At 39.0% G+C, this 19,797-nt stretch overlaps 3 protein-coding genes across 3 annotated transcripts; 1 reads left to right on the top strand and 2 right to left on the bottom strand.

The window, feature by feature from the left end:
* The first annotated feature begins 645 nt into the window (after positions 1-645).
* Positions 646-2,674, top strand: LOC6605153 (potential E3 ubiquitin-protein ligase ariadne-1). Its single transcript, XM_002029956.2, has 2 exons — positions 646-766; positions 827-2,674. The coding sequence occupies exon 2, from the start codon at positions 901-903 to the stop codon at positions 2,434-2,436; it is 1,536 nt and encodes a 511-aa protein (XP_002029992.2). The 5' UTR covers positions 646-766; positions 827-900; the 3' UTR covers positions 2,437-2,674.
* A 10,370-nt stretch (positions 2,675-13,044) lies between these two features.
* LOC116800979 lies at positions 13,045-17,392 on the bottom strand. The gene is given in 6 exon segments (XM_032717969.1): positions 13,045-13,067; positions 15,905-16,025; positions 16,027-16,050; positions 16,052-16,282; positions 16,284-16,813; positions 16,816-17,392. Coding segments are annotated over 6 exon segments (1,506 nt in total).
* A 397-nt stretch (positions 17,393-17,789) lies between these two features.
* Positions 17,790-19,503, bottom strand: LOC6605155. The gene is given in 2 exon segments (XM_002029958.2): positions 17,790-18,398; positions 18,400-19,503. Coding segments are annotated over 2 exon segments (1,713 nt in total).
* Between the last annotated feature and the right edge of the window lie 294 nt (positions 19,504-19,797).

Genomic DNA, 19,797 nt, shown 5'->3' on the forward strand with positions numbered 1-19,797 from the left:
CTCCATATCTCTTACTCATTTTGGCTTTCCGTCCCGCTCTGGTCGCCATTATCCTGCGCTCACTTCACTTTCATTTCGCATATCGTATATATGGTACATATGTGTGTGCATGGGGTTTTTTCATGAATTTTATTCCTCGTTTTTATTTACGTGCCTTACCCTTGCCACTTGAGACATTGCTTTGTTCTGTTTTATGCCACGAAGGGGTTATGAAAAAACATATATCCCGAAAAGCTTTTAGTGTGCATGTGAGAACGCGTTAAAAGCGCAGGCCAAATGCATTTGGATGGTCTCTCAACACAGAACTAAAAATGCTCGATGCCTAAAGCCGCATAGCAACTAAAATTCACACAAAATTCTACTTTTAGAGTTTTTGCTATAAGAGTGTTAAAATTTTTAAACATTTTTTAATATGTTTTTAACTACCAACACAACACTGGTGTATCTCCTTTTCCAAATATTGCAGACATACTCTAGGTGGAAAGCAGTTTATGTGGTCGTTCTAATAGCGCTTGGACTTAAAAATTTTACACCACTGGTGCTTACATGGTTGTAGAAACTTCCCAGATAATTTGAATCGAAAACGACAATCCTAAAATGCTGTCATATCGTACAATTTATTTTATGATTTTGTCTTTTCGCAAAGGGAAATCTTGACAAGCACTAACTAAGTAGGTTTAGTCTTCAGTAGAAAAAAGAAGAAAAATACAAGAAAAAATCAATTCTTTACATCGAGAGTGTTCCATATCCTCCAAAACGATTCGTGGTCTGTAAAACGTTGTTGCTGTCGTGTTGGTACCGTTTATATGTGTCTCTATTCCATCAGGCCCATAAAAGACATCAAATGTTTTAGATCCGGTGTTATAAATTCCAAAAAAATTCTAACCACATGCTGGTAATATGAATTCCGAAATGGAATTCTCGGATGAGGACCACGGTGACTCGCATCGATCGCTTATCACTCACATGAGTTGCGAAAATGACAGCGGCAGCGAGGATACCTGCACGGAAATCCTTTTGCCGGAAAATTCCAACAGTCCCGAAACGGATGACTTTGTGTACAAGGTCCTTTCGGTTGACCAGATTGTTCAGCATCAGCGTAACATCATCGATGAGGTGAATAATGTCCTGAATCTGCCACCGCAAGTCACGCGTATTATCCTAAATCACTTCAAATGGGACAAAGAGAGCTTGTTCGAAAATTATTTCGAGAGCAATCCGGAGGACTTCTTCCAGCGTGCCCATGTGTTGAATCCCTTTGAGAAGAAGATTGAAATCGATTGTGCGGCGTCCACATCCTGTTCCTTACCTCAGCTCTGTGGCATTTGCTTTTGTTCTTGCGATGAGCTCATAGGTTTGGGTTGTGGTCACAACTTTTGTGCTGCCTGCTGGAAACAGTATTTGGCCAATAAGACGTGTAGCGAGGGCTTGGCCAATACCATCAAATGTCCAGCAACCAACTGCGAGATCCTGGTGGATTATATATCCTTCCTGAAACTAGCCGATGATCCAGAGGTTGTCGAGCGATATCAGCAGCTGATCACCAACACCTTTGTGGAATGCAACACCCTGATGCGATGGTGCCCCGCCCCCAACTGCAGCCATGCCGTCAAGGCCGTTTGCGCTGAACCACGAGCAGTCCTTTGCAAATGTGGGCATGAGTTTTGCTTTGCTTGTGGCGAAAATTGGCATGAACCCGCCAGCTGCAGTTCTCTCAAGACATGGGTCAAAAAATGCCTTGAGGATTCGGAGACATCGAATTGGATTGCCCAGAACACGAAGGAGTGCCCCAAGTGCAATGTTACCATCGAGAAGGATGGTGGTTGCAATCATATGGTGTGCAAGAATCCATCCTGCCGTTATGATTTCTGCTGGGTGTGCCTGGGATCCTGGGAGCCACATGGTTCGTCCTGGTACAGCTGCAATCGATTCGACGAGGAGGAGGCCAAACAGGCCAGATTGGCTCAGCAAAAATATCGCTCTTCAATGGCCCGATATCTGCACTATTACAATCGTTATAGCAACCACATGCAGAGCTTGAAAATGGAAAATAAATTGTATTCCAATATTCAGGCAAAAATGGAAGACATGCAGGAGGAGATGAGCTGGATTGAGGTTCAGTTCCTGCGTGATGCCGTCGATGTCTTATGCCAATGTCGCACCACTCTGATGTACAGCTATGTGTTCGCCTTTTATCTGATGAACAACAATCAGAAGATCATATTCGAGGATAATCAGAAGGACATGGAAATGGCCACCGAGAAGCTGTCCGAGTGCTTGGAGCGAGAGATCACTGTCAAGAATATCTACGAAGTTAAACAAAAGGTCCTCGACTTATCGCACTATTGCCAAAAACGACGACATGTCCTCCTTTGCCATGTGAGGGAGGGATACGAAAATGACTGGTGGGAATTCAAGGAGGAGACCACTACATAACTCGTATAATCCAAAAACATCTGTATTCGATGCACAACACAAGAAAAAAATGTAAATTAATACTGAAGACTTTATATGAAACGCACACAGTAAATCTTTCGGTTTTCACTCGGGTTGAACTGACTACAGTTCACTGGACAAAGATTTTTTCAAAATTTACAGTTTTTATAAAGGAATAGAAAAATATAAACAATAAGAAAACACCAACCTTTAGGCATTGTGGAGTACTTGCATTTATATTGGATGTGTTAGTAGTATTTTGGTTTAAATGTTATGCTCTTACAATGTATCATTGTAGTGCATTAAAGAGCTCATTCTTAAAATAAAGTGTATAATAAATAAACTAACTAATAATAAATAATAATAAACTAATAAATAAACTAATAAACTCAATTAGTGTAGAATTTTGCAGAAATATTTTGCTTTCATCAGACTATTGAGACTTTTGTGCAATTTCCCGACAAGTGTAGATCCAATCTACTTATATAGCCAGCCCCACTGTTTGCTCTCCTTCTTGGCCCACTAATATGCGTTGGCTTTTGTAATTATAACATAAATCAATCCCAATTTCATGTTATACTTTTCAGCGAAGCAAAGCGATTAATGTCGACAATGGACCAGAGAGATATGGCATGGCAAGAGGAAAATCATAAATAAGCCATATATTGCCATGGCCAATAACGGAATGGAACGAAATGAACACCCCACCGATCGACCGTATGAAAAATATTTCCTTATCGCGATGCTTCCCCAAGAGAAACGCCGCCAGGTGCAAAACGAAACGTGTGGATATATCGAAGTGTTTTGGTGGGGGGAGTTGTGGGGTCTAGGTACTGGCAACTGGAAAAGCCTTGGCCAATAGATTTACGGCAAACGGCAGCCGAGTCGTGCCTGCCTTGGCTTAGAGTGTGAATTTTCGCACCCGTGATGAAGTTTCCAATTAAATTTTATTGGATTTCAAATTGAGGCTGAGACTCAAGCTGCTGATCCGATGCCTTTGCCTTTTTCCAGCTTCGACTGGCTGGTAAATATTTGCGCACCATTGTTGTGGCAAGTGTTGAAAGTAGGCGGTGCAGTGCTAACCCCCTGCAACCTACCAAATCCACCCACCAACTCCCCGCACATCACACAATCCTCTGTCTCTAGCAGAGTGATTTCTTATGGCAGTTCAATTGCGGGGTCATCAACGTGTCAGCATTCGAATTGCACCAATGCGGATGCCACAAAGTTGCACCCTTGGAATTGACTAATTTATGAATGCATTGTGGGAACGCCTCGAGAATTTCGGTGATTGCCAGTAAATATTTCAGAACGAGGTGAAAGTTTTTGAGTGGTTTTTTTTGCTGAACTCTGATCAGAATAGAATGGATAATTTAATTTAAATACATGAAAGTTATTAACAGAAAATTGTATGCTTGATAACATATAAAACAAAGCTTGTCTATATAACTTTCACAAAAATGTTGCATCATAAAACATCACTTTAAAAATTGAATTCATATCGCTTTCAATTACTCGAATTTTCTTTATCAACTTCCGCTTTTCTTCTCTCTTTTCTCGGCCTAACTTTAAGCTCTGGGCCTCATCTCTATTTACCTAGCATATCGGCTTGGCCATAAGGCAGCAAGTGGCAGTCAACAGTTGGCCTGTTCCTGGCCCTTGGACTTCGGCTCATTCAACAAGTCAACAAACAAAACACACACAGTGGAGAATGAAGAAAAGATGACGATGGGGAATAAAGTAAAATAAAATGAAAAAAAAAAGAAAAAATCACTGTAGTCCTTCCGTTGGAGACCTGCTTCCTGGTCAAGTTGTGCTCAAGTGCGTTCGTATTAATTTTATTTATTGGCCACAAAATCCCAACCGCAGACACTCTGCCCCTTCTTCAGGCTTAACGGTCTCGGTTGGTCGGTCGGTCGGTTGGTCGGTTGGTTGCCTGGTTGGTTGGTTGGTATGTCCTGCTCCTTGCCTCTTGGCCTGGCTTATTGAATTTTTATCTACAGTTTGCCTTTGTGCTTATGGCATCTCACTGAATCTTGAATCGCGGCCAGGGCGTTAGCTATTTTTATTATGGCAAATTCTCCTTCAGTTTTTTTTTTTCGCTCTCTACTTCGAGCGGCAGACACTTGATGTCCTTACATCTGCTTTACAACTTGGTCGCGTACTTTCAATTACGCGCTTTCGTCCTGCCTTTGTCCTTGGCCTCCGTCGAAGGTCGGTTAATAGCCAGCCGGGATGACAATGGACAAGGGCAAGAAAGTGTTGTAAGCCAACTGAGATTACCGGCAAAACTGTGTCAATGGCCGGGATAAATCAATCAACTGAATGAGGAAGCAAGCGCTGGCTGACCTTTGTTTTAGAACAATAATGGCAAAAACTTGAATGGGTTATTTTATTGGTTCAATTAGTATTATCTTTAATATTTAAGATGCAACTTGAAGTAACAGCTCGTTACTATCTTTATAAAGGTGATATTATTTTTAAAATTGATACTTCTATTAAAAAAACCTAATTTCCGTTCATAAGTTTTTCTTTTCATATAAGAAGCACCTGTCTCTGGTGAAAGACGTTTTATGTAATTCACGATTGCAGCCAATTTGTTTTTGCACTTTCTAATGGCTTCCCCTTTTATTTCCTATCTGCGGCACATTAGTTGGACCATTGAGCAACAATGTTGTTGCATTGTATCTTTTTGTACCGATTTTTGCGGCGAAGGCCTAGCTTTGCAATAAACAATCTGCAGGAGACACAGTAAACAAATATATACTACATCGTTGATATTTGTACAAATATAATGTTTTTTCTTTTAAGACTAAGAACTTTGAATTGATAATTATAAATATTATTGTTTCCTTTTTTGAATTTTTTTAAATAAAGTGATGAATGATTTATTTATTTGGAGGATGGCTTCTTTTCTTTTCTTTTATTTCTTGGTTTCTAAATTTTTTAGCGGTGTAACTTTGACTATAGTTGGATCTGAATCTAAGGCTGCCTCTGCGACTTCTTGGCCACTTTTTTTTTGACTAACTTGTACTCCTGCACTATCACTTCATCAGCGACGTAAATTTATGAGGCACTTTGCGCAGTCGCCGAGCATCGTTGGCCATAACTTGCCGCCGTCTTGGCTTCTCGGTCTCGTCTATTGGCGAGTGCACAAATTGCGTTGATATGCTGACAGGCGGCACACAGCTCGTGCACGGCGAGAAAAAGCCCCCCCACTTTATTAGCACACTCATTTGCCTATCGCCCATCCAAAGAGGCGGCAAAATGCATTGAAAGTGCGCAGTCTTCGGACTTCCACTAAATTGAGGCACGCGCGCAGGCGTTAAAGAGTAAACAAATAAACAGTTGGCACCAGCAGCGGTCCACAGAAACAAAAAAAAAGGAAAAAAAGAAAGAAAACTTCAATTGAATTTAATTGGCCAAGTTGTGAGGGGCAGACGTTGGTCTTTTCGACACTAACTAACTGTCACATTTCTGTGATGCGCGAGAATTGGAACTCAGATGCGTAAATAAGCGGGAACTTGGTGAAATAATGAGTTATCGAACTAAGGAATACTCTATTCACTGAAGAAATTGTGAAATATATTAATATTTAAATTGAGAAATGCTTAATATACATATAAAAACCGAGAAAACCATATACAGAAGATAGTATTACTAAAATAAAATTGCATTTTAAATATAAATACATGAAATACATTATGAATCAGATTCAAGAGCTTTTGATTTTTTTGGAAATGATAAAGCAGATATTTAAATATTTAAAATATTTTCAAATCTCTTATATTAGTAATTATACCCCTTCATGTAGTGTAACTTTAACTTAACTCATCATACAAATTAAACGCATTCCTCGGGCTACAGCTGCCGTGGCTTCTGTTTTTTCTGCTTATCACTTGTATCATCATCATCATTCCGCGGCAAAAAAAATCGCAATCGAAAAAGGTCGTGCCAATTTAATTAAGCGACATTTTATTTAATTATTTCATATATTGATTGCAAAATGTGTAAAGCTTTTAATTGCGAAAAATGACCGCAATTCCCCAAACGGCGGCGAGCCGCGCCAAAAAACCCAAGGCACGCCTCACATTCCCTTCCATTAATATGTGTGTACATATTGGGCAGCAATAATTTCAATAATTTCGCATGGAGAAATTGCTGGAATGAAATTGATTTGGCTCGACAGCAGATGCATTTAATGCATTTATATTGCATTTCATTATGCTTATTTCATTTCGTAATGATTGAATTGCAACGGCTCGAATGATGACTGCCAATAACAATGGGCAATTGGACAAATCAAACAGATATGGGGCTTTTTGGTCTCGTCCTGGATATATCATTCTCCTGGATCGTGTTTGTACACTGAGAAAATAATATGCTAAATTATATGTTAAATTCGCAAGCATAGATTATTGCTTGAATTAATAAAACTTTGATACTCGTATAATCAAACATATTTTAATTTCCTCAAGGTATATATAGTTAAAATAATATTATTTGAGCAACAAAATATAACTTTAGCTTAATTTAGCTGGTACTATTACAACATACTTGTTTTGCTCTCATTTATAAAGTTACGCGTTTACTCATTATAAGTTAGCGAGCTCATTGAAAATGTATAGCCCCGCAGCTATTGCTTAGATTTATTTCTCTGTGTGAGCCGTTTGGGCAAACATATCAATTATGCGGCCCATTTTTGCTGTTATAAATATTTACGCAGAAATTAATTATTTGATATTAAAATGACCGCCAACATTTTACACTCGACTGGGGCCCAGGATCTGCGAAATCCACTCGGGATATTGGCTTTATTCCCGGGCTTCCTGCGGTTGAGTTTTTTTTTTTTTTTTTTTGTATTTGTATTTTGTTTTTTGAATTGTGGCCCGAGTGACTGGTTGAATGGCCATGGCCTGGATGTGTGCACTGTGATTGACACGGTAAATGATATTCGCATTATGCACAGGATATGTTGCTGTCCAGTTCGGAGTGCCCATGTGTGCGTGCGTGTGTGTGTGTGCTGGTTAAACAGGAAACGGAAATGGCAACAAGCATTGTGTGCAGTTCCATCGGGAGCCATCTGCATATTGCATATTTGTTGTTTATTCAGCCACTGTGATTGCCATAAAATCCATTGTTGTTTCAGTTGTTGTTGCTTGGCAAATGGCAAAATTTAAAGCCTGATGAGCCGATAAACGCTTTAAAATTGTAACCGATGTTGGGCAAATTTTTGCATACTGCCCCCCGTCCAATATAATTCGCTGTTTCAGCATTCAGAACCATCCGCATCATCGTTGCGAAACGCCCCAAACCCTGGATTTCTCATCAGGCCCATTCAGAATGTAGCTATACTCTCAAGCCCCTTGCCCGGATAAAGGCATCTACGTTGGCAGGAGCTGAAGAAATGCTCTTTAAGGATCCACTTGTGTGCCTGGGCTCTCAAGTGTCCTTTGCATGTTAGCGAAACCACTCGAAAATATGACGCGTTTGCTGAAGTATGCAAAAATTGCACATGGAACACGGAACACAGGAGGCTGCAAAAAAAATACCACCAAGCTCAACTGCTCAAACAAATCGCGGAACAATTCAATGTTTTCGATGCTTAAAGTTGTTCTGCAAGGGCCTAAGACTTATCCAATTTTTGAGTTTTTTGTGTTCGACAAGATTTCTATCAATCGATGGCCAGAAGGACGACAAATGTGATACGTTGGCATAAGAGAGAAGTACACAAGGATAATATTGCTGATTTCATGGAAAATGTTAACCACAATAAGAATCTTTTCCCTGCTATTTTTGCTCTTTACTTATAAAAAATGGCAATAAAATTAATAAGAATTAAGCTTTGAGGGTTATGGTTATAAAATATGGCTTTAATGCGTTTCCAATCCGAAAAGCGCAGTTTTTCGCCCCCAGATTCGATCAATCAATACCCAGAACTTTGGCGTTGGCGGCGAACATGAAATATCACAGCCAAACCCTTTTTTTCCCGAGCCCCAAAACTTTTCGATTGGGAGTTGGGATTCGGTATCGCTTTGGGTTTGGGTTTTGGTTTCGGTTTAGGTTTCAGTTTCAGTTACAGTTTTTCCTTGGCTGGATTTCCTGCAGCCGCCGCCGCGAACGTGAGCGTAACCAAATTTTGCCACAGGGCTTGGCCAAATCAATTCAATTGCCAAATTATGCCAAACCTAGGAAATACAAATGGAATCGAATCGGCATTAGAAATGGGAAATAGTCATGGCCAATATTCGGTGTGCTGCTACAATATTTGTGGCCGCAATTGTTTTGCATGACTCGACGGAGGCTTAAAAATAGAAAAAAGACTCAAAAGCTAAGAGACTGAGCGACTGCATTGGCCTAATCGATCATCTGGCCATGTTTTCTTTCTTTTTTTTCGGCTGCATTTTGGCTCTTTGGTGTTGTGTACTATTTTCTTATTTTTTTTATATTTTTTGGACTATTTTTTTTTTGTGACGGCGGGTTTTGTCATTTGGCTTCGGTTCGTTTGTTGGCCTGCTGTCATTTTTAACTGTCTATCTCGGTGTCTGTGAGCCGCGGTAAGACTTCGGCTCTTAGCCTGGCCTGCAACTATTTTCCGTGCCACATTTTAACGTAATTATGCCGAAAAAGTAACACGAGCAACGACGCGACGCGCCGCGGCATTTGATTAATTGTCGAATCGTGCACACCACTGGGGCTATTTGTTATCTCAAGGCGTTGAAATTATAAATTGTTTTGAGTGCTAGCCCCACGCGAGTCTCCGAAAAATACAAAATACAAAATACGAAATAAAAAGCAAGAAGAGACTGTACCGGACATCGCCTGCCGATCATCGTTAAAGTTGTGCCGAAAGTGTGAAAGGGTTCACCCAAGGGTTCACACGAAATATTACCCAAAGTTTGGGAAGGAAAATACAATTTATTTTGACAGGGGATGTTGGATTGATAACGTAGTTTGACAAGAAGTGTGCCTAGAAGATCTGTTAATATGTCTTCTAAGAATTTATTAAACTTTATGCTTTAGTTATGTTTTTTTTAATAAATAATATATTTAAATAAGAGTAAATATCTGAATTATTAGTGTGTAGTTTGTAACCATTCACAAGCATTAATGCCTAATGATTTCAATCAACTTAATGGGCTTATTACCCTTAAGAATACGGCGACTTTGCAGCTTTTAATTCCCCATATCAGCTTCCTTTGCCATTCATAATTTGGCATTTCCTTAAAGTTCAACCAATCCGGGGATGTTCTTTGTCACTCCCGCCACCCAATGACCTCCACCCATCGCCCAGAAAAAACACCACCCACTGAGTGCGCGCTGAAGTGCATAAATGTTGAGTATCCCGGTGAGAACATGGAAATTTCCATGGCTTACATGAACCTGTCGCGAAGCTAGAAAATCAGAGGAGCACGTGACATTGTGTGACATCATTGAGCTGGAAAACTCCGAAAACCGAAACGACAAACAGAACTTTCGCTTTATGGAGTTATGGAGAAAGACAAAGCCAGGCGACGCCTTCCAAGTTTAGGTGATTTCTGTTTTTCGTTGTTTGAATTTATTCAGATGATTTTTTTTTTGTTAGAATTTCTCCTCGCTGTTTTCCTTCTTTTTTTCGTCACTTGCAAGTGCACACTTGAGACGGCGATGATGATGACGACGATGGCTATGAGTGACGAAAACCCCACGGGAGGTGTAAACTTTTTGGGGTGTGGCAGTCAGGTGCCGAGAGATGCATTCAGCACGTAGAACATAGATCAACGCGTTTGCATACATGGAACAAGGCACGGGAAAAAATAAAGAAGGGGATGGATTGAGGTGCCAACTGCAATCACGTTAATTAAAAAGGTGCAAATTGTGAAAGGCGCTTGGGGAATCCGAAACCCAAATGTGCTGACAGCTGTTAATGAACGAGGTAAGTGCCAAAGGAATGGGCCATCATCATCTCACTTGTTCGTCAGTCACGTGCTCCACTTGGTAATTAAACGTATCATAATTTCTTATGGCAAACAATCTTACTCGTTTTCTTATTTTCCATATGTTCTGAGCTGCTGTTTCGGCACCCAACCGTTTTTAGCAAAATTCTCAGACCCAAAGGACTCGTGCATTTTTACATGCATTTTAATATTAACGCGCCGCGCGAAATGAAAGGCGACGCGGCGCAGACAAAAAGGATTTTTTCCCTCCAGGATCAGGCGCATCAGGCATCCTACCAAAAAGGATGCGACAACAGCGACGACATTTGCTTTTGGCCATGGCTCAGTTTGGTCTGCAATTGCTAAATGCGGCTGTCTACGCCTTCGGGGGAGGGGAGTTGGGCGGATAAATATGTGGACGGGGCTTACACTGGTTAGTACATTAAATGAAGTCTCATTCCTGCAGACAATTGATCACTAAAAAAAAAACAATATATTTACTTATAAATTTATATCTGCCCTTATAGAAAAGTTCTTGTCACGAACTTCGAATTTTTAAATATTTTTTATGCCTGACAAAATAAATAACAAATACAAAATAGATGGAATGTGTAAAGAAATATAGTTTTTGTCAAAGTATTTCAGTGGAATAATATTTGGTTAGGTTTTAAAAGGGTTTTCTTGAGTACAAAATCAGCCTACTAAAATCCTTTTCCCAGTGTACAAAAATGTGAAAAAATGTTTTGGTTCTTTTTTGCGTTTGTAGTGCAATAGGAAAATATGAAATTTCATTTTGCCGACTGCCGCCGACGCGTTGCATGCAACAATGGCGTCAAAGCAGCGGCAAATATGCACGGACACCAGCGGCAAACGGCCAAGAGGAGTACAGATGGGACTTTAAATGGTCGCCCATATGGGACAGCTCTCGAAAAAAAGCAATTGCCATGAAATGGGATGAGCAGAGTGCATTAAAAAGTTGTAAATTCGAATTATGATATTAAATTTTAGTCAAGTGGACGCGGGAGAGCTTCCAATGAAAGCCAGATGCCAGCACGAAATGGAAACTTATAAAATCAAATGAGCGATCGTTAAATAGAAAACATCGTGATGGAGATCAGTTCAAGCTTAGAGCGCCATAAAAATGATCGAGAACAATACTCAAGTTTAATACAATGCTCTAGGAATTAATGACGATTGCGAACTTTATTGATCGTTATGTGGGGTAATATGAGGTCAAATAGAAAACGCCATAGAAAATAAAGGTCCAGGAAATGTTGTAAGTTAGAAAGTACATGATAATTGAGTGATCATAAAACATGCATTTACCTTCGGCGAATGCTTTAAATAGTTCATTTAATGATGTTCTAATAAAAAATCTACAGTATTGATTTGTAATTATGAAAAAACACCAGTCTCAGTATTTTTATGCCTTTGCGGGCTATATAAACTTTATTACCCATTTAAGATGGCCTATAATTATTAAGCCAGCGCTGAAGGAGTTCTTTAATTGAATAACCAATGAGGCGCGGCTTGAAAGCAGGCTATTTCGAAAGCTTCATACTTTTGTATCCTTTTACGATGTGGAAATTTTTTATGCTGCTAAAAAGTGGGTAGTGGAGTCTGTACAACTAAGTCAATTAATCTAAATCAATTGATCATGCCTAAGGCTATGCAAATTTGGTAATAACTCAAAACCAATTCCCCCACTTAAAATTGGTTTCTGTTTACGATCTCCGATTTTAATTGCAATTTTTGCACTGTTTTCGTTCCCTGCTGCGAATATTTTCATTTATCGAGCCAATAATATCAAATCATATGGAACTTTTAAAAATCGTTGACAGTTTTCGCAACAATTAAATAATAACTAAACTACTTGTACTCAAATTACGTTGATCGTGTATTTTGTAATTAACATTTCATAAATTTGCCATCGAGATAAGAGAATTTTTCCATTAAGAATCAATTAAAATGTAAGAAAAAAAAATTGCAGTCTGAAACTATCTCGATTGAACCACTTTTCATACTAGATATAAGATAAAGCCACAAGGCGTACTCTTCGAAATGTGTGGCAATAAAAGAAAAATGTGTTTTTATTGAAATAGCATAATTCACATGAAAATGCCAATAAATTGTCAGCAGATTATGCGGTTGGCTCCATTAAAAATGAAATAAAAATAAATATATGTGTGCGCAAATAATATAGATATACATAGTATGGCCTGAGCGATTTAATCGCTGCCACAGCTCGGTTAATGAATTGAATTGAGCTGGCAAAAAAAACCCCAAGTGGGCAGTCGCCAAGTGCGCCGGCGGCACTCGTTGCTCCGTAGGCTTTGCGCTTTTTGATCTACTCTAGATTGGCACTTTTAGCGTAGCGCCATGGATACCAAAGCGACTGAGAAATAATAATAATAAAAATTATGCACTTGCCACTGCGCAAAAAAATTTGCATAGACATACGACTCTATTTCGGTTTCGGTTCAGCTTGCATATCTCCTACTCGCTGTCCGTTTAATCGCCATCTATGTGGGTTATTCATGGCATCTGGGGGAAATGAGGCAATCGAGCGTGCCAAATGGAATTTTTGTAAGTAATTGAAAAATGTATCTAATTGAAATGCATTCGGCAAGGAAATCACAAGTTGGCGCCATCTGTAGGATATGTGCGGAACTGAGAGAAAATGTCCTTTAACTTAATGGTTGCTGTATCTGCTAACTGTAAGGATAACAGTTATACAATTGAGCTTTGATGGTAGAATAATAAATATTCAAAGGAATTTGTATGCTTTAAGCTTTAGGGTTGTAAAGGATTTGCTCAGATCCTTAAAAGCTGAAACGTTTGGAATGAACTGCTTAACTCCGAAAAGTAAATCTTTCGGTCTTGTTTCATTCCTCTAAGGGCTCTATTTCTAAGAAGATTTTAGAGAAGCATTCCTCCTTAAAAACATTTCCCAACAGACGTGAGCAACTTTACAAAATGTTTTAGATTTTCTTGGGTAATCCCACAACTTAAGTTAACCCTGGGAAAATGATCGGAATTCGCCCGGCCGAAACTCCCATTGATTTATTGGCAGAGAAGGCGAGAGCTTAAGAAGAATGAACAACAAAAAGAAGCATTTTAATGTAATATGTTGTAAAGCTAGCACACGAAAATCACCCATACCGACCACATGCTGGTGTCCCAAATGCATTAGGGGAACCCACGGAAAAGCGGAGCCGCCTAAAAGAAAATAAACAAACATAGCAACGCCCGCATTCCGAGGAAAGCGCCAGCCGCAGCAGCTGCATGAAAAACAGCGACTAGTAACAGCAACTACACTGGAAAAATATCTGGGAAGATTTGATTAAGACACAACATTAGAAATGAAGCTTTACATATCACTTTTTATTTGAATAACTTTTGAAGGGTTTATAGGTCTCAGCACAATTAAATTTGCCGCTCTTCTTAGTTGTTAGTTTAATTTCTTTTGCGAATTTATATTTTTTTTAAATATATTTATGCATTTTATTTTCCGTGTATCATCAGCAACAACTAGCAGCTTGCAGTCACACACAAGTCAAAGAAATTTGCTGTTAATTCACGTATTAACCTTTTGACATTTGGCAGCATCGCCAACGACGACGATGGAAAAAAAAAAACAAGTCGACAAAATTCCAATATGGGGAGACAGAATTGCCGCGGGGAAAATCTAGGGGCAAGTTGGTGGGCGGTCATGCAGACGGGGAGCAGGGCTTAGGCACATCTGTTGTGGAAAACTATGTCAATGTGCCAGCAACAACCGCAAATACAGGGAAACTTTTGCCGGGGCGTCGGTTTTCCACATTTGCGTTCGCGAGTGTATTTGTGCGAAGATGTTGGCATGTGGGAGAGCACAAGCTGCGATCGGCGGTCGGTTTGCTGCCACACCAAATGGAAAGATGCAAAGGTTTTGATTCGGATAGGAATCGAACTATGAGATACCTGTATAAACTTAAGATACATATAGAGAATCTCAAGTAAGTTATTATTCTAAAAGAATATGGCTTGAAGTCATTTAGGAAAAATTATGATTTTTGCGACTTACATTACATTAAAATTATGTTCTATATTGCAAAATTTCAGTATTTAAGAGTTAAACTAAAAATGTATGAATAACCTAATTGTCATTATTATTTTATGAGATATTATTAATTACTATATAAATAAATGAAGATAATCATGCTAACATATACATATATTACATATATTATCGAAAATCAACAATTTGATCATACTTTTAAACAGGGTAGCACGAAAACTCGTGTCTATGAAGTACGTGTGCTTCAATGACTTTCAATTAAATCAATATTCATCGTTTTGGCTGAGGCAGCCGCTTCGGGCTAAATGGCAATGGGGCGACCAAGGCATCGACTTCAAACTCCGCTCCTTGATTAGACGCGACAACAACAACAGCAACAACATGGCCAGGCAGCAACAGGCAACATCGGCTAACAACAACAACAACAGCAAACGGCAACAGCAGCATGGGAAAATGTGCAATTTTGGCCAAAAATAAATAAGCCAAGCTGGACGGCAGAGGACGGCGGTGAATCGACCTGACCGTCCCTCGTCTCACATTCGTTGCGCAAAAATTGCTGCCTGTGTCTGATGATCTTACACATAAAAACATCATTTTTTGGAATTTATTCCATAAATATTTGTTAAAAATATAAAAAAAAATTAAAAAAATAAAAATAAATTCTCCTTCCCCTAATAAGAACATATTTTAGGATATGAACTTGTATTAATTTCCTTTATAACCATTAACTTTTCCACGTGTAGTCAGTAATCAAAGATACACCAGGGAGAGCAGAAAAATAAACATTTGAACTACTAGCCCAGGCCTTTCACAAAAAAAAGGAGGCGGGCGCCAAATCGCGCGCAAATAATTAATGTTTGGCAATAATCGAAGACACCTTCGGAGGCAGTTGCAACTTTGGCCGGCTGCCAGTTGCCAATTGCCAGTTGCAGGTTGCCAGCTTGCCATTTGGCCATTTGGGCAGTGGATTTTGAGCCGCGACAAGTGCAGCCAGCGGGCATGCAAATGAGGCCGCAAGGGAGGCGTCACCTTGCCGGCAAAATATTTTAGCGTATTTTCGTTGTAATTACAGTTTTTGGGCGGAGATTTATGAGTAGAAAACGGTGGTGAACAAAGTTTACTTTACAGCTCCGCTGAGCAACAACATTTTTTTTTTTTTTTTTTTTTTTTTTTTTTTTGGATATATTAATTTAAAACTGTCCTTCGCGGACAATCATTAAATTTGATGACTAAACTTAACGGTAGAGAATTAATTGATTACATAAATTGTTGCGAAACTATACAATAACTGTCGATATTGTATGTATGAAGTATATAATAATGTATGTGTATAATTTAATTTAATTTGCGTGTCTAATCCCAGAGAGGTCCAAAGGGTGTGATCGGTGCAGCCTCCTGGTGCGTTGACTGGTGTCCATCAGGTCTTGTGCCAGGTTGTTTGGGTGGTCTTGAAGCCTCTGCATGTACTGCTGCTGCTTTTCAGATAAATTCCCACTTTCAAATATTTTCCTCACAAACCAATTTAAACAATCTGGCAAGTAGGGACGTCCAAATGCAGCGGATATTTGAAGAGGTTGCTGGTAGAGTATATGTAGAAATTCCCGAAAAATGGGGAAACCGTAGGAATTTCTGCTGATAAAGGAGCAAAATCAATGCGATCAAAGAATCCTGAATGAATACAACTTGTGTTTAGGTTTCTTCGATAAATATCTACGTCTGCCTCTGAAGTAGGGACAATTCTTTTTAGTAATTTCTTTCGATCAGGGATAAGTTTTTCCATAGTTTTAATATCAACATCTATTAAGGGCCAAATGCTATCGGTTTTATCCAAATCCTCCCAAGTATTTAATTGTTTTTCATACATTCCTGCGGTCCGAATTACTCGATAACTGGGCCACATACAGATTAGTTAATATAAATCCTGAAGTTGTTAATATGACAAAGAGAAAGAGGCGACGAGTTGTTGGTCGAGTTCCCATATCTCTGCTACCCGACAGATACATAACCAATCGAAGAACTTTTAAAAATGCAGCACTTAGGCTTATTTGTCCTCTTGAAAAAATCCTTAAAGCCAAGGAGCAGTAAGTTAGCATTATTAGCCAGGCTATCCAAGTGTTAAATGCATACGGCCTTATTAAGTAAACCCAGTTGGGTAAGGGCCTTGATGTGGGCACTATAAGACCACAATTTTCCAGATAAAGTATATTGGTCATTGAAAACCTCTCCAGCGGTCTGATTAGGAATGGGAAAAAGTCTATTGTACGATTTGCTAAAAGTTCAAGACCATCGTTTACAGTTAGCACATCCATTAACCGAACGGATCCATTGAAATGGTTTGTAAAGTCCACAATCATCCGAAACATGTATCCAGATAGAATTAATCGATTTTGACGATCTCTAAAGAGAACCAACGAGGAGCTCCTGCTGTTACAAGTCCGCTGGTGATATTATATCCATTGAAATCCATTTTGTTACTGGATAGATTATAGAACTCCTTGATACTCTTTAAGTTCAAAATTTTCAAATCTTGATATGGCATAAAGGTGTACAATTCATCGGAGTCCGGTAGCATTACAAGTATATTCACAAAACCTTCATTAAAACATCGACTGAATATTTGTATTAGTTTGTCATAAGATCCTCCGTTAAAGAATATAAGCACTTGGAGGTGATGATATTCCCACAACCAATTTGCAAGGTAGTGAAGTCCACGATCCAGATGTTCATCTTCCAGATACAAAGTGGTAAGGCTGCAGCTACTGAAGTTTCCTTTCAGAACCTTTTGATTTTGCGGATTTTTAATCCAAAGAGTTGGCACAAAAGTTCCTTTGGCTGATTCCAAAATATCTGCTCCATTGCCAAACTCTAAGAACACGTTAAGTTCCGTTTGGTAAATATTATTTAATTCTTGAACTGTTTGACCCAAACGATTTCCATCAAATAGTGAAAGGCTTTGAACCGTATTCAGGTAAAGTAACTCCATTGAAATGTCTCTGAAATCCTCTGCTTCAACGTTCTTTTATAGGCCATGTTTGACAAGCCCCTAAATTGTTAGATTATTTGATTACAGTATTTTCTTTAATGCTTTGTAGAAAATTCCAATTTGAATACGTAAAATAAATACACAGGGGTTAACTAACGATCGAAAAAAAATACAAGTCATTTAGCTTATTATAGCATAGCGGCATTATACATTATTTTATTTAGTACCTTGAATATTTGCGGCCTGCCTATAGGAGAAAGGAAATATGCGATGTGTATTTAATTCAAGCAGTGCACATTTATTATATTTACTTTGGATGGCATTAGTACATTCATTTTTACGATTACAGTTTAATGAATTGTTACCTGAACGCAACAAATATTCCTTTTCGTACAATTTATTTATTTGTTACCGAATATTTAAATCTCCATCTCTCTAAGAAAAAAGCTATAGTGCTCATACACCATCCCATTCCCAGTAAAATGTAGGCAAAGAAATAAAAATCCTTGTCGAATATTTTGATTTCGCGGGATTGGGATTTGCGAAAACTAATTTCACCACTGGCAATTCCTTCGAGAAAAGAGTCTTCCTGCAGCTTAATCCAAATACCAGATTCATAGATTCTCCTTAGGTAATTGTTAAATAATTCCACATACGGTAATCCATGTCGAAGTGCCACAAATACAGGTCTTTGGTCATACACCTCTTTTAAAATCTTGAAAATGGGCACTCGAAGATACCTTTGCTGAGACAGCTCGAATGCAATGCGATCCTCATAGGCTTCATAGGCATAGCTGGTATTTAGGCTCTTGCGATGCTTGAAGACCTCCTCGATGGAGGTTATTAACATAATACTCTCAAATTCTTTTTGTATAATTTTTTCTTTGGTCATATTGTGTAGTACCTCAGCGTCAAAGCTTTCTACTAGCAATGTACGCTTTTCACGAAACAAATCATCAAAGGTGTTGATTTGACTTTTAAACAAGCCGGTAGTTATCGAGTTACTTCGATAACTGAGCGGTATAGAGATTGGTCAGCATAAATCCAACTACGAAGAGAACGATGAAACTAACAACCTGATGTGTTCCCATATTAAAGTGCCATATTTTGCTCACAGGAAGCAGAAACAACAGCTGCAAGACATCCATAAAAGATTGCGATAATGAAGAATTCCCCTGCTGTCTAAACCGTATCCACCAGATAACGATTGAGGCGTAGACAAAGCTCACAATAATAGTAATCCAAACTGTGCTACGAAATGGTTGTATAAAGTACAGACTTTTTGGCAACGGTTCTGCCCAAGGCACCATGATATAGGTCTTAATGTTGTATAAAATATGACTGCGGTAGAAATAGTACCATTCCAAGGAATGCATTATCCGGGGCATCATATCGATTTCTCCATTTTTCAGCGCTGCCAAGCCCTCTTTATAGGGTATGGTGTCCACATAACCAAAAACATGCTCCTCTGTGCCATTGTATGTCTTGATGAACTCCTTAACCATCCTGTACATATAACCAGCGTATACCAATTGACCATGTCGATTTCTATACCGAAAACATCGAGGTGTCATCGTTTCCACGCTGGTGCGAACCACCTGTCCTTGTAGGTTTCTCAGTTTTGTCAATTCATAGAATGTTTGCATATCTTTAATTTGATGTACTTCGACTTTCGGATAGGGCTTATAGGTGTAAAGCGATCTATTCATAAAATTCAAAGCAAGCACATGAATAAAACCGTAGCTTAAAACTTGTTGAAAATAAAAATCCATGTTGGATTCCACGACAAATAACATTGGTAAGTACTGAAGGCCCCAGAGCAGTTCCTTTACTCCATTTAGAGTTCGATTCCTTGTAGAATCCTTAAAACACGCAATGATCAAAGAGTGTGAGCTCAACCTACCCAATATTTTCATTTTCTCTGCAGTACTATTCACGAATAAATTTGGCACTTCCTGACCGATTTGAAGTGCAACGTCGTTGCAATCCAAGTAAATATTAAGCTGTAGTCGCTGATAATGATTAAACTGATGTATTACTTCTCTGGCGGACCAACTTTCGGATCTGCCAGACAGCAGGATAATATTTAAGAAAATCAGCCAGCAAGACATGATGCAGTCCTGCCCGAAAAAGGACACTGAGAGCCGCGATACAAAGACTTGACCGTTTTAAGGCCTGGCCAAGATCTCTATCGGAAACAATTACAGTGCATTGTCAATAAGTTGAAGTTGAAGTGGAAGTCAGAGGCGATGTTGGAGTCGAAGTCCAAGAGCAAGTCGTGCGCGGGTGAGTGCACTGAAACAATTTTGTTACCAGCTCTTGGTAAAGGGTGACTAGACTTAAACAATTAAGCATGTCTTTAATTTGATTAATGAGTTACACCAATGCTACTTAAAATCCAATTG

Source organism: Drosophila sechellia, chromosome 3L (assembly GCF_004382195.2).
Source record: "Drosophila sechellia strain sech25 chromosome 3L, ASM438219v1, whole genome shotgun sequence".
Lineage (NCBI taxonomy): Eukaryota > Metazoa > Arthropoda > Insecta > Diptera > Drosophilidae > Drosophila > Drosophila sechellia.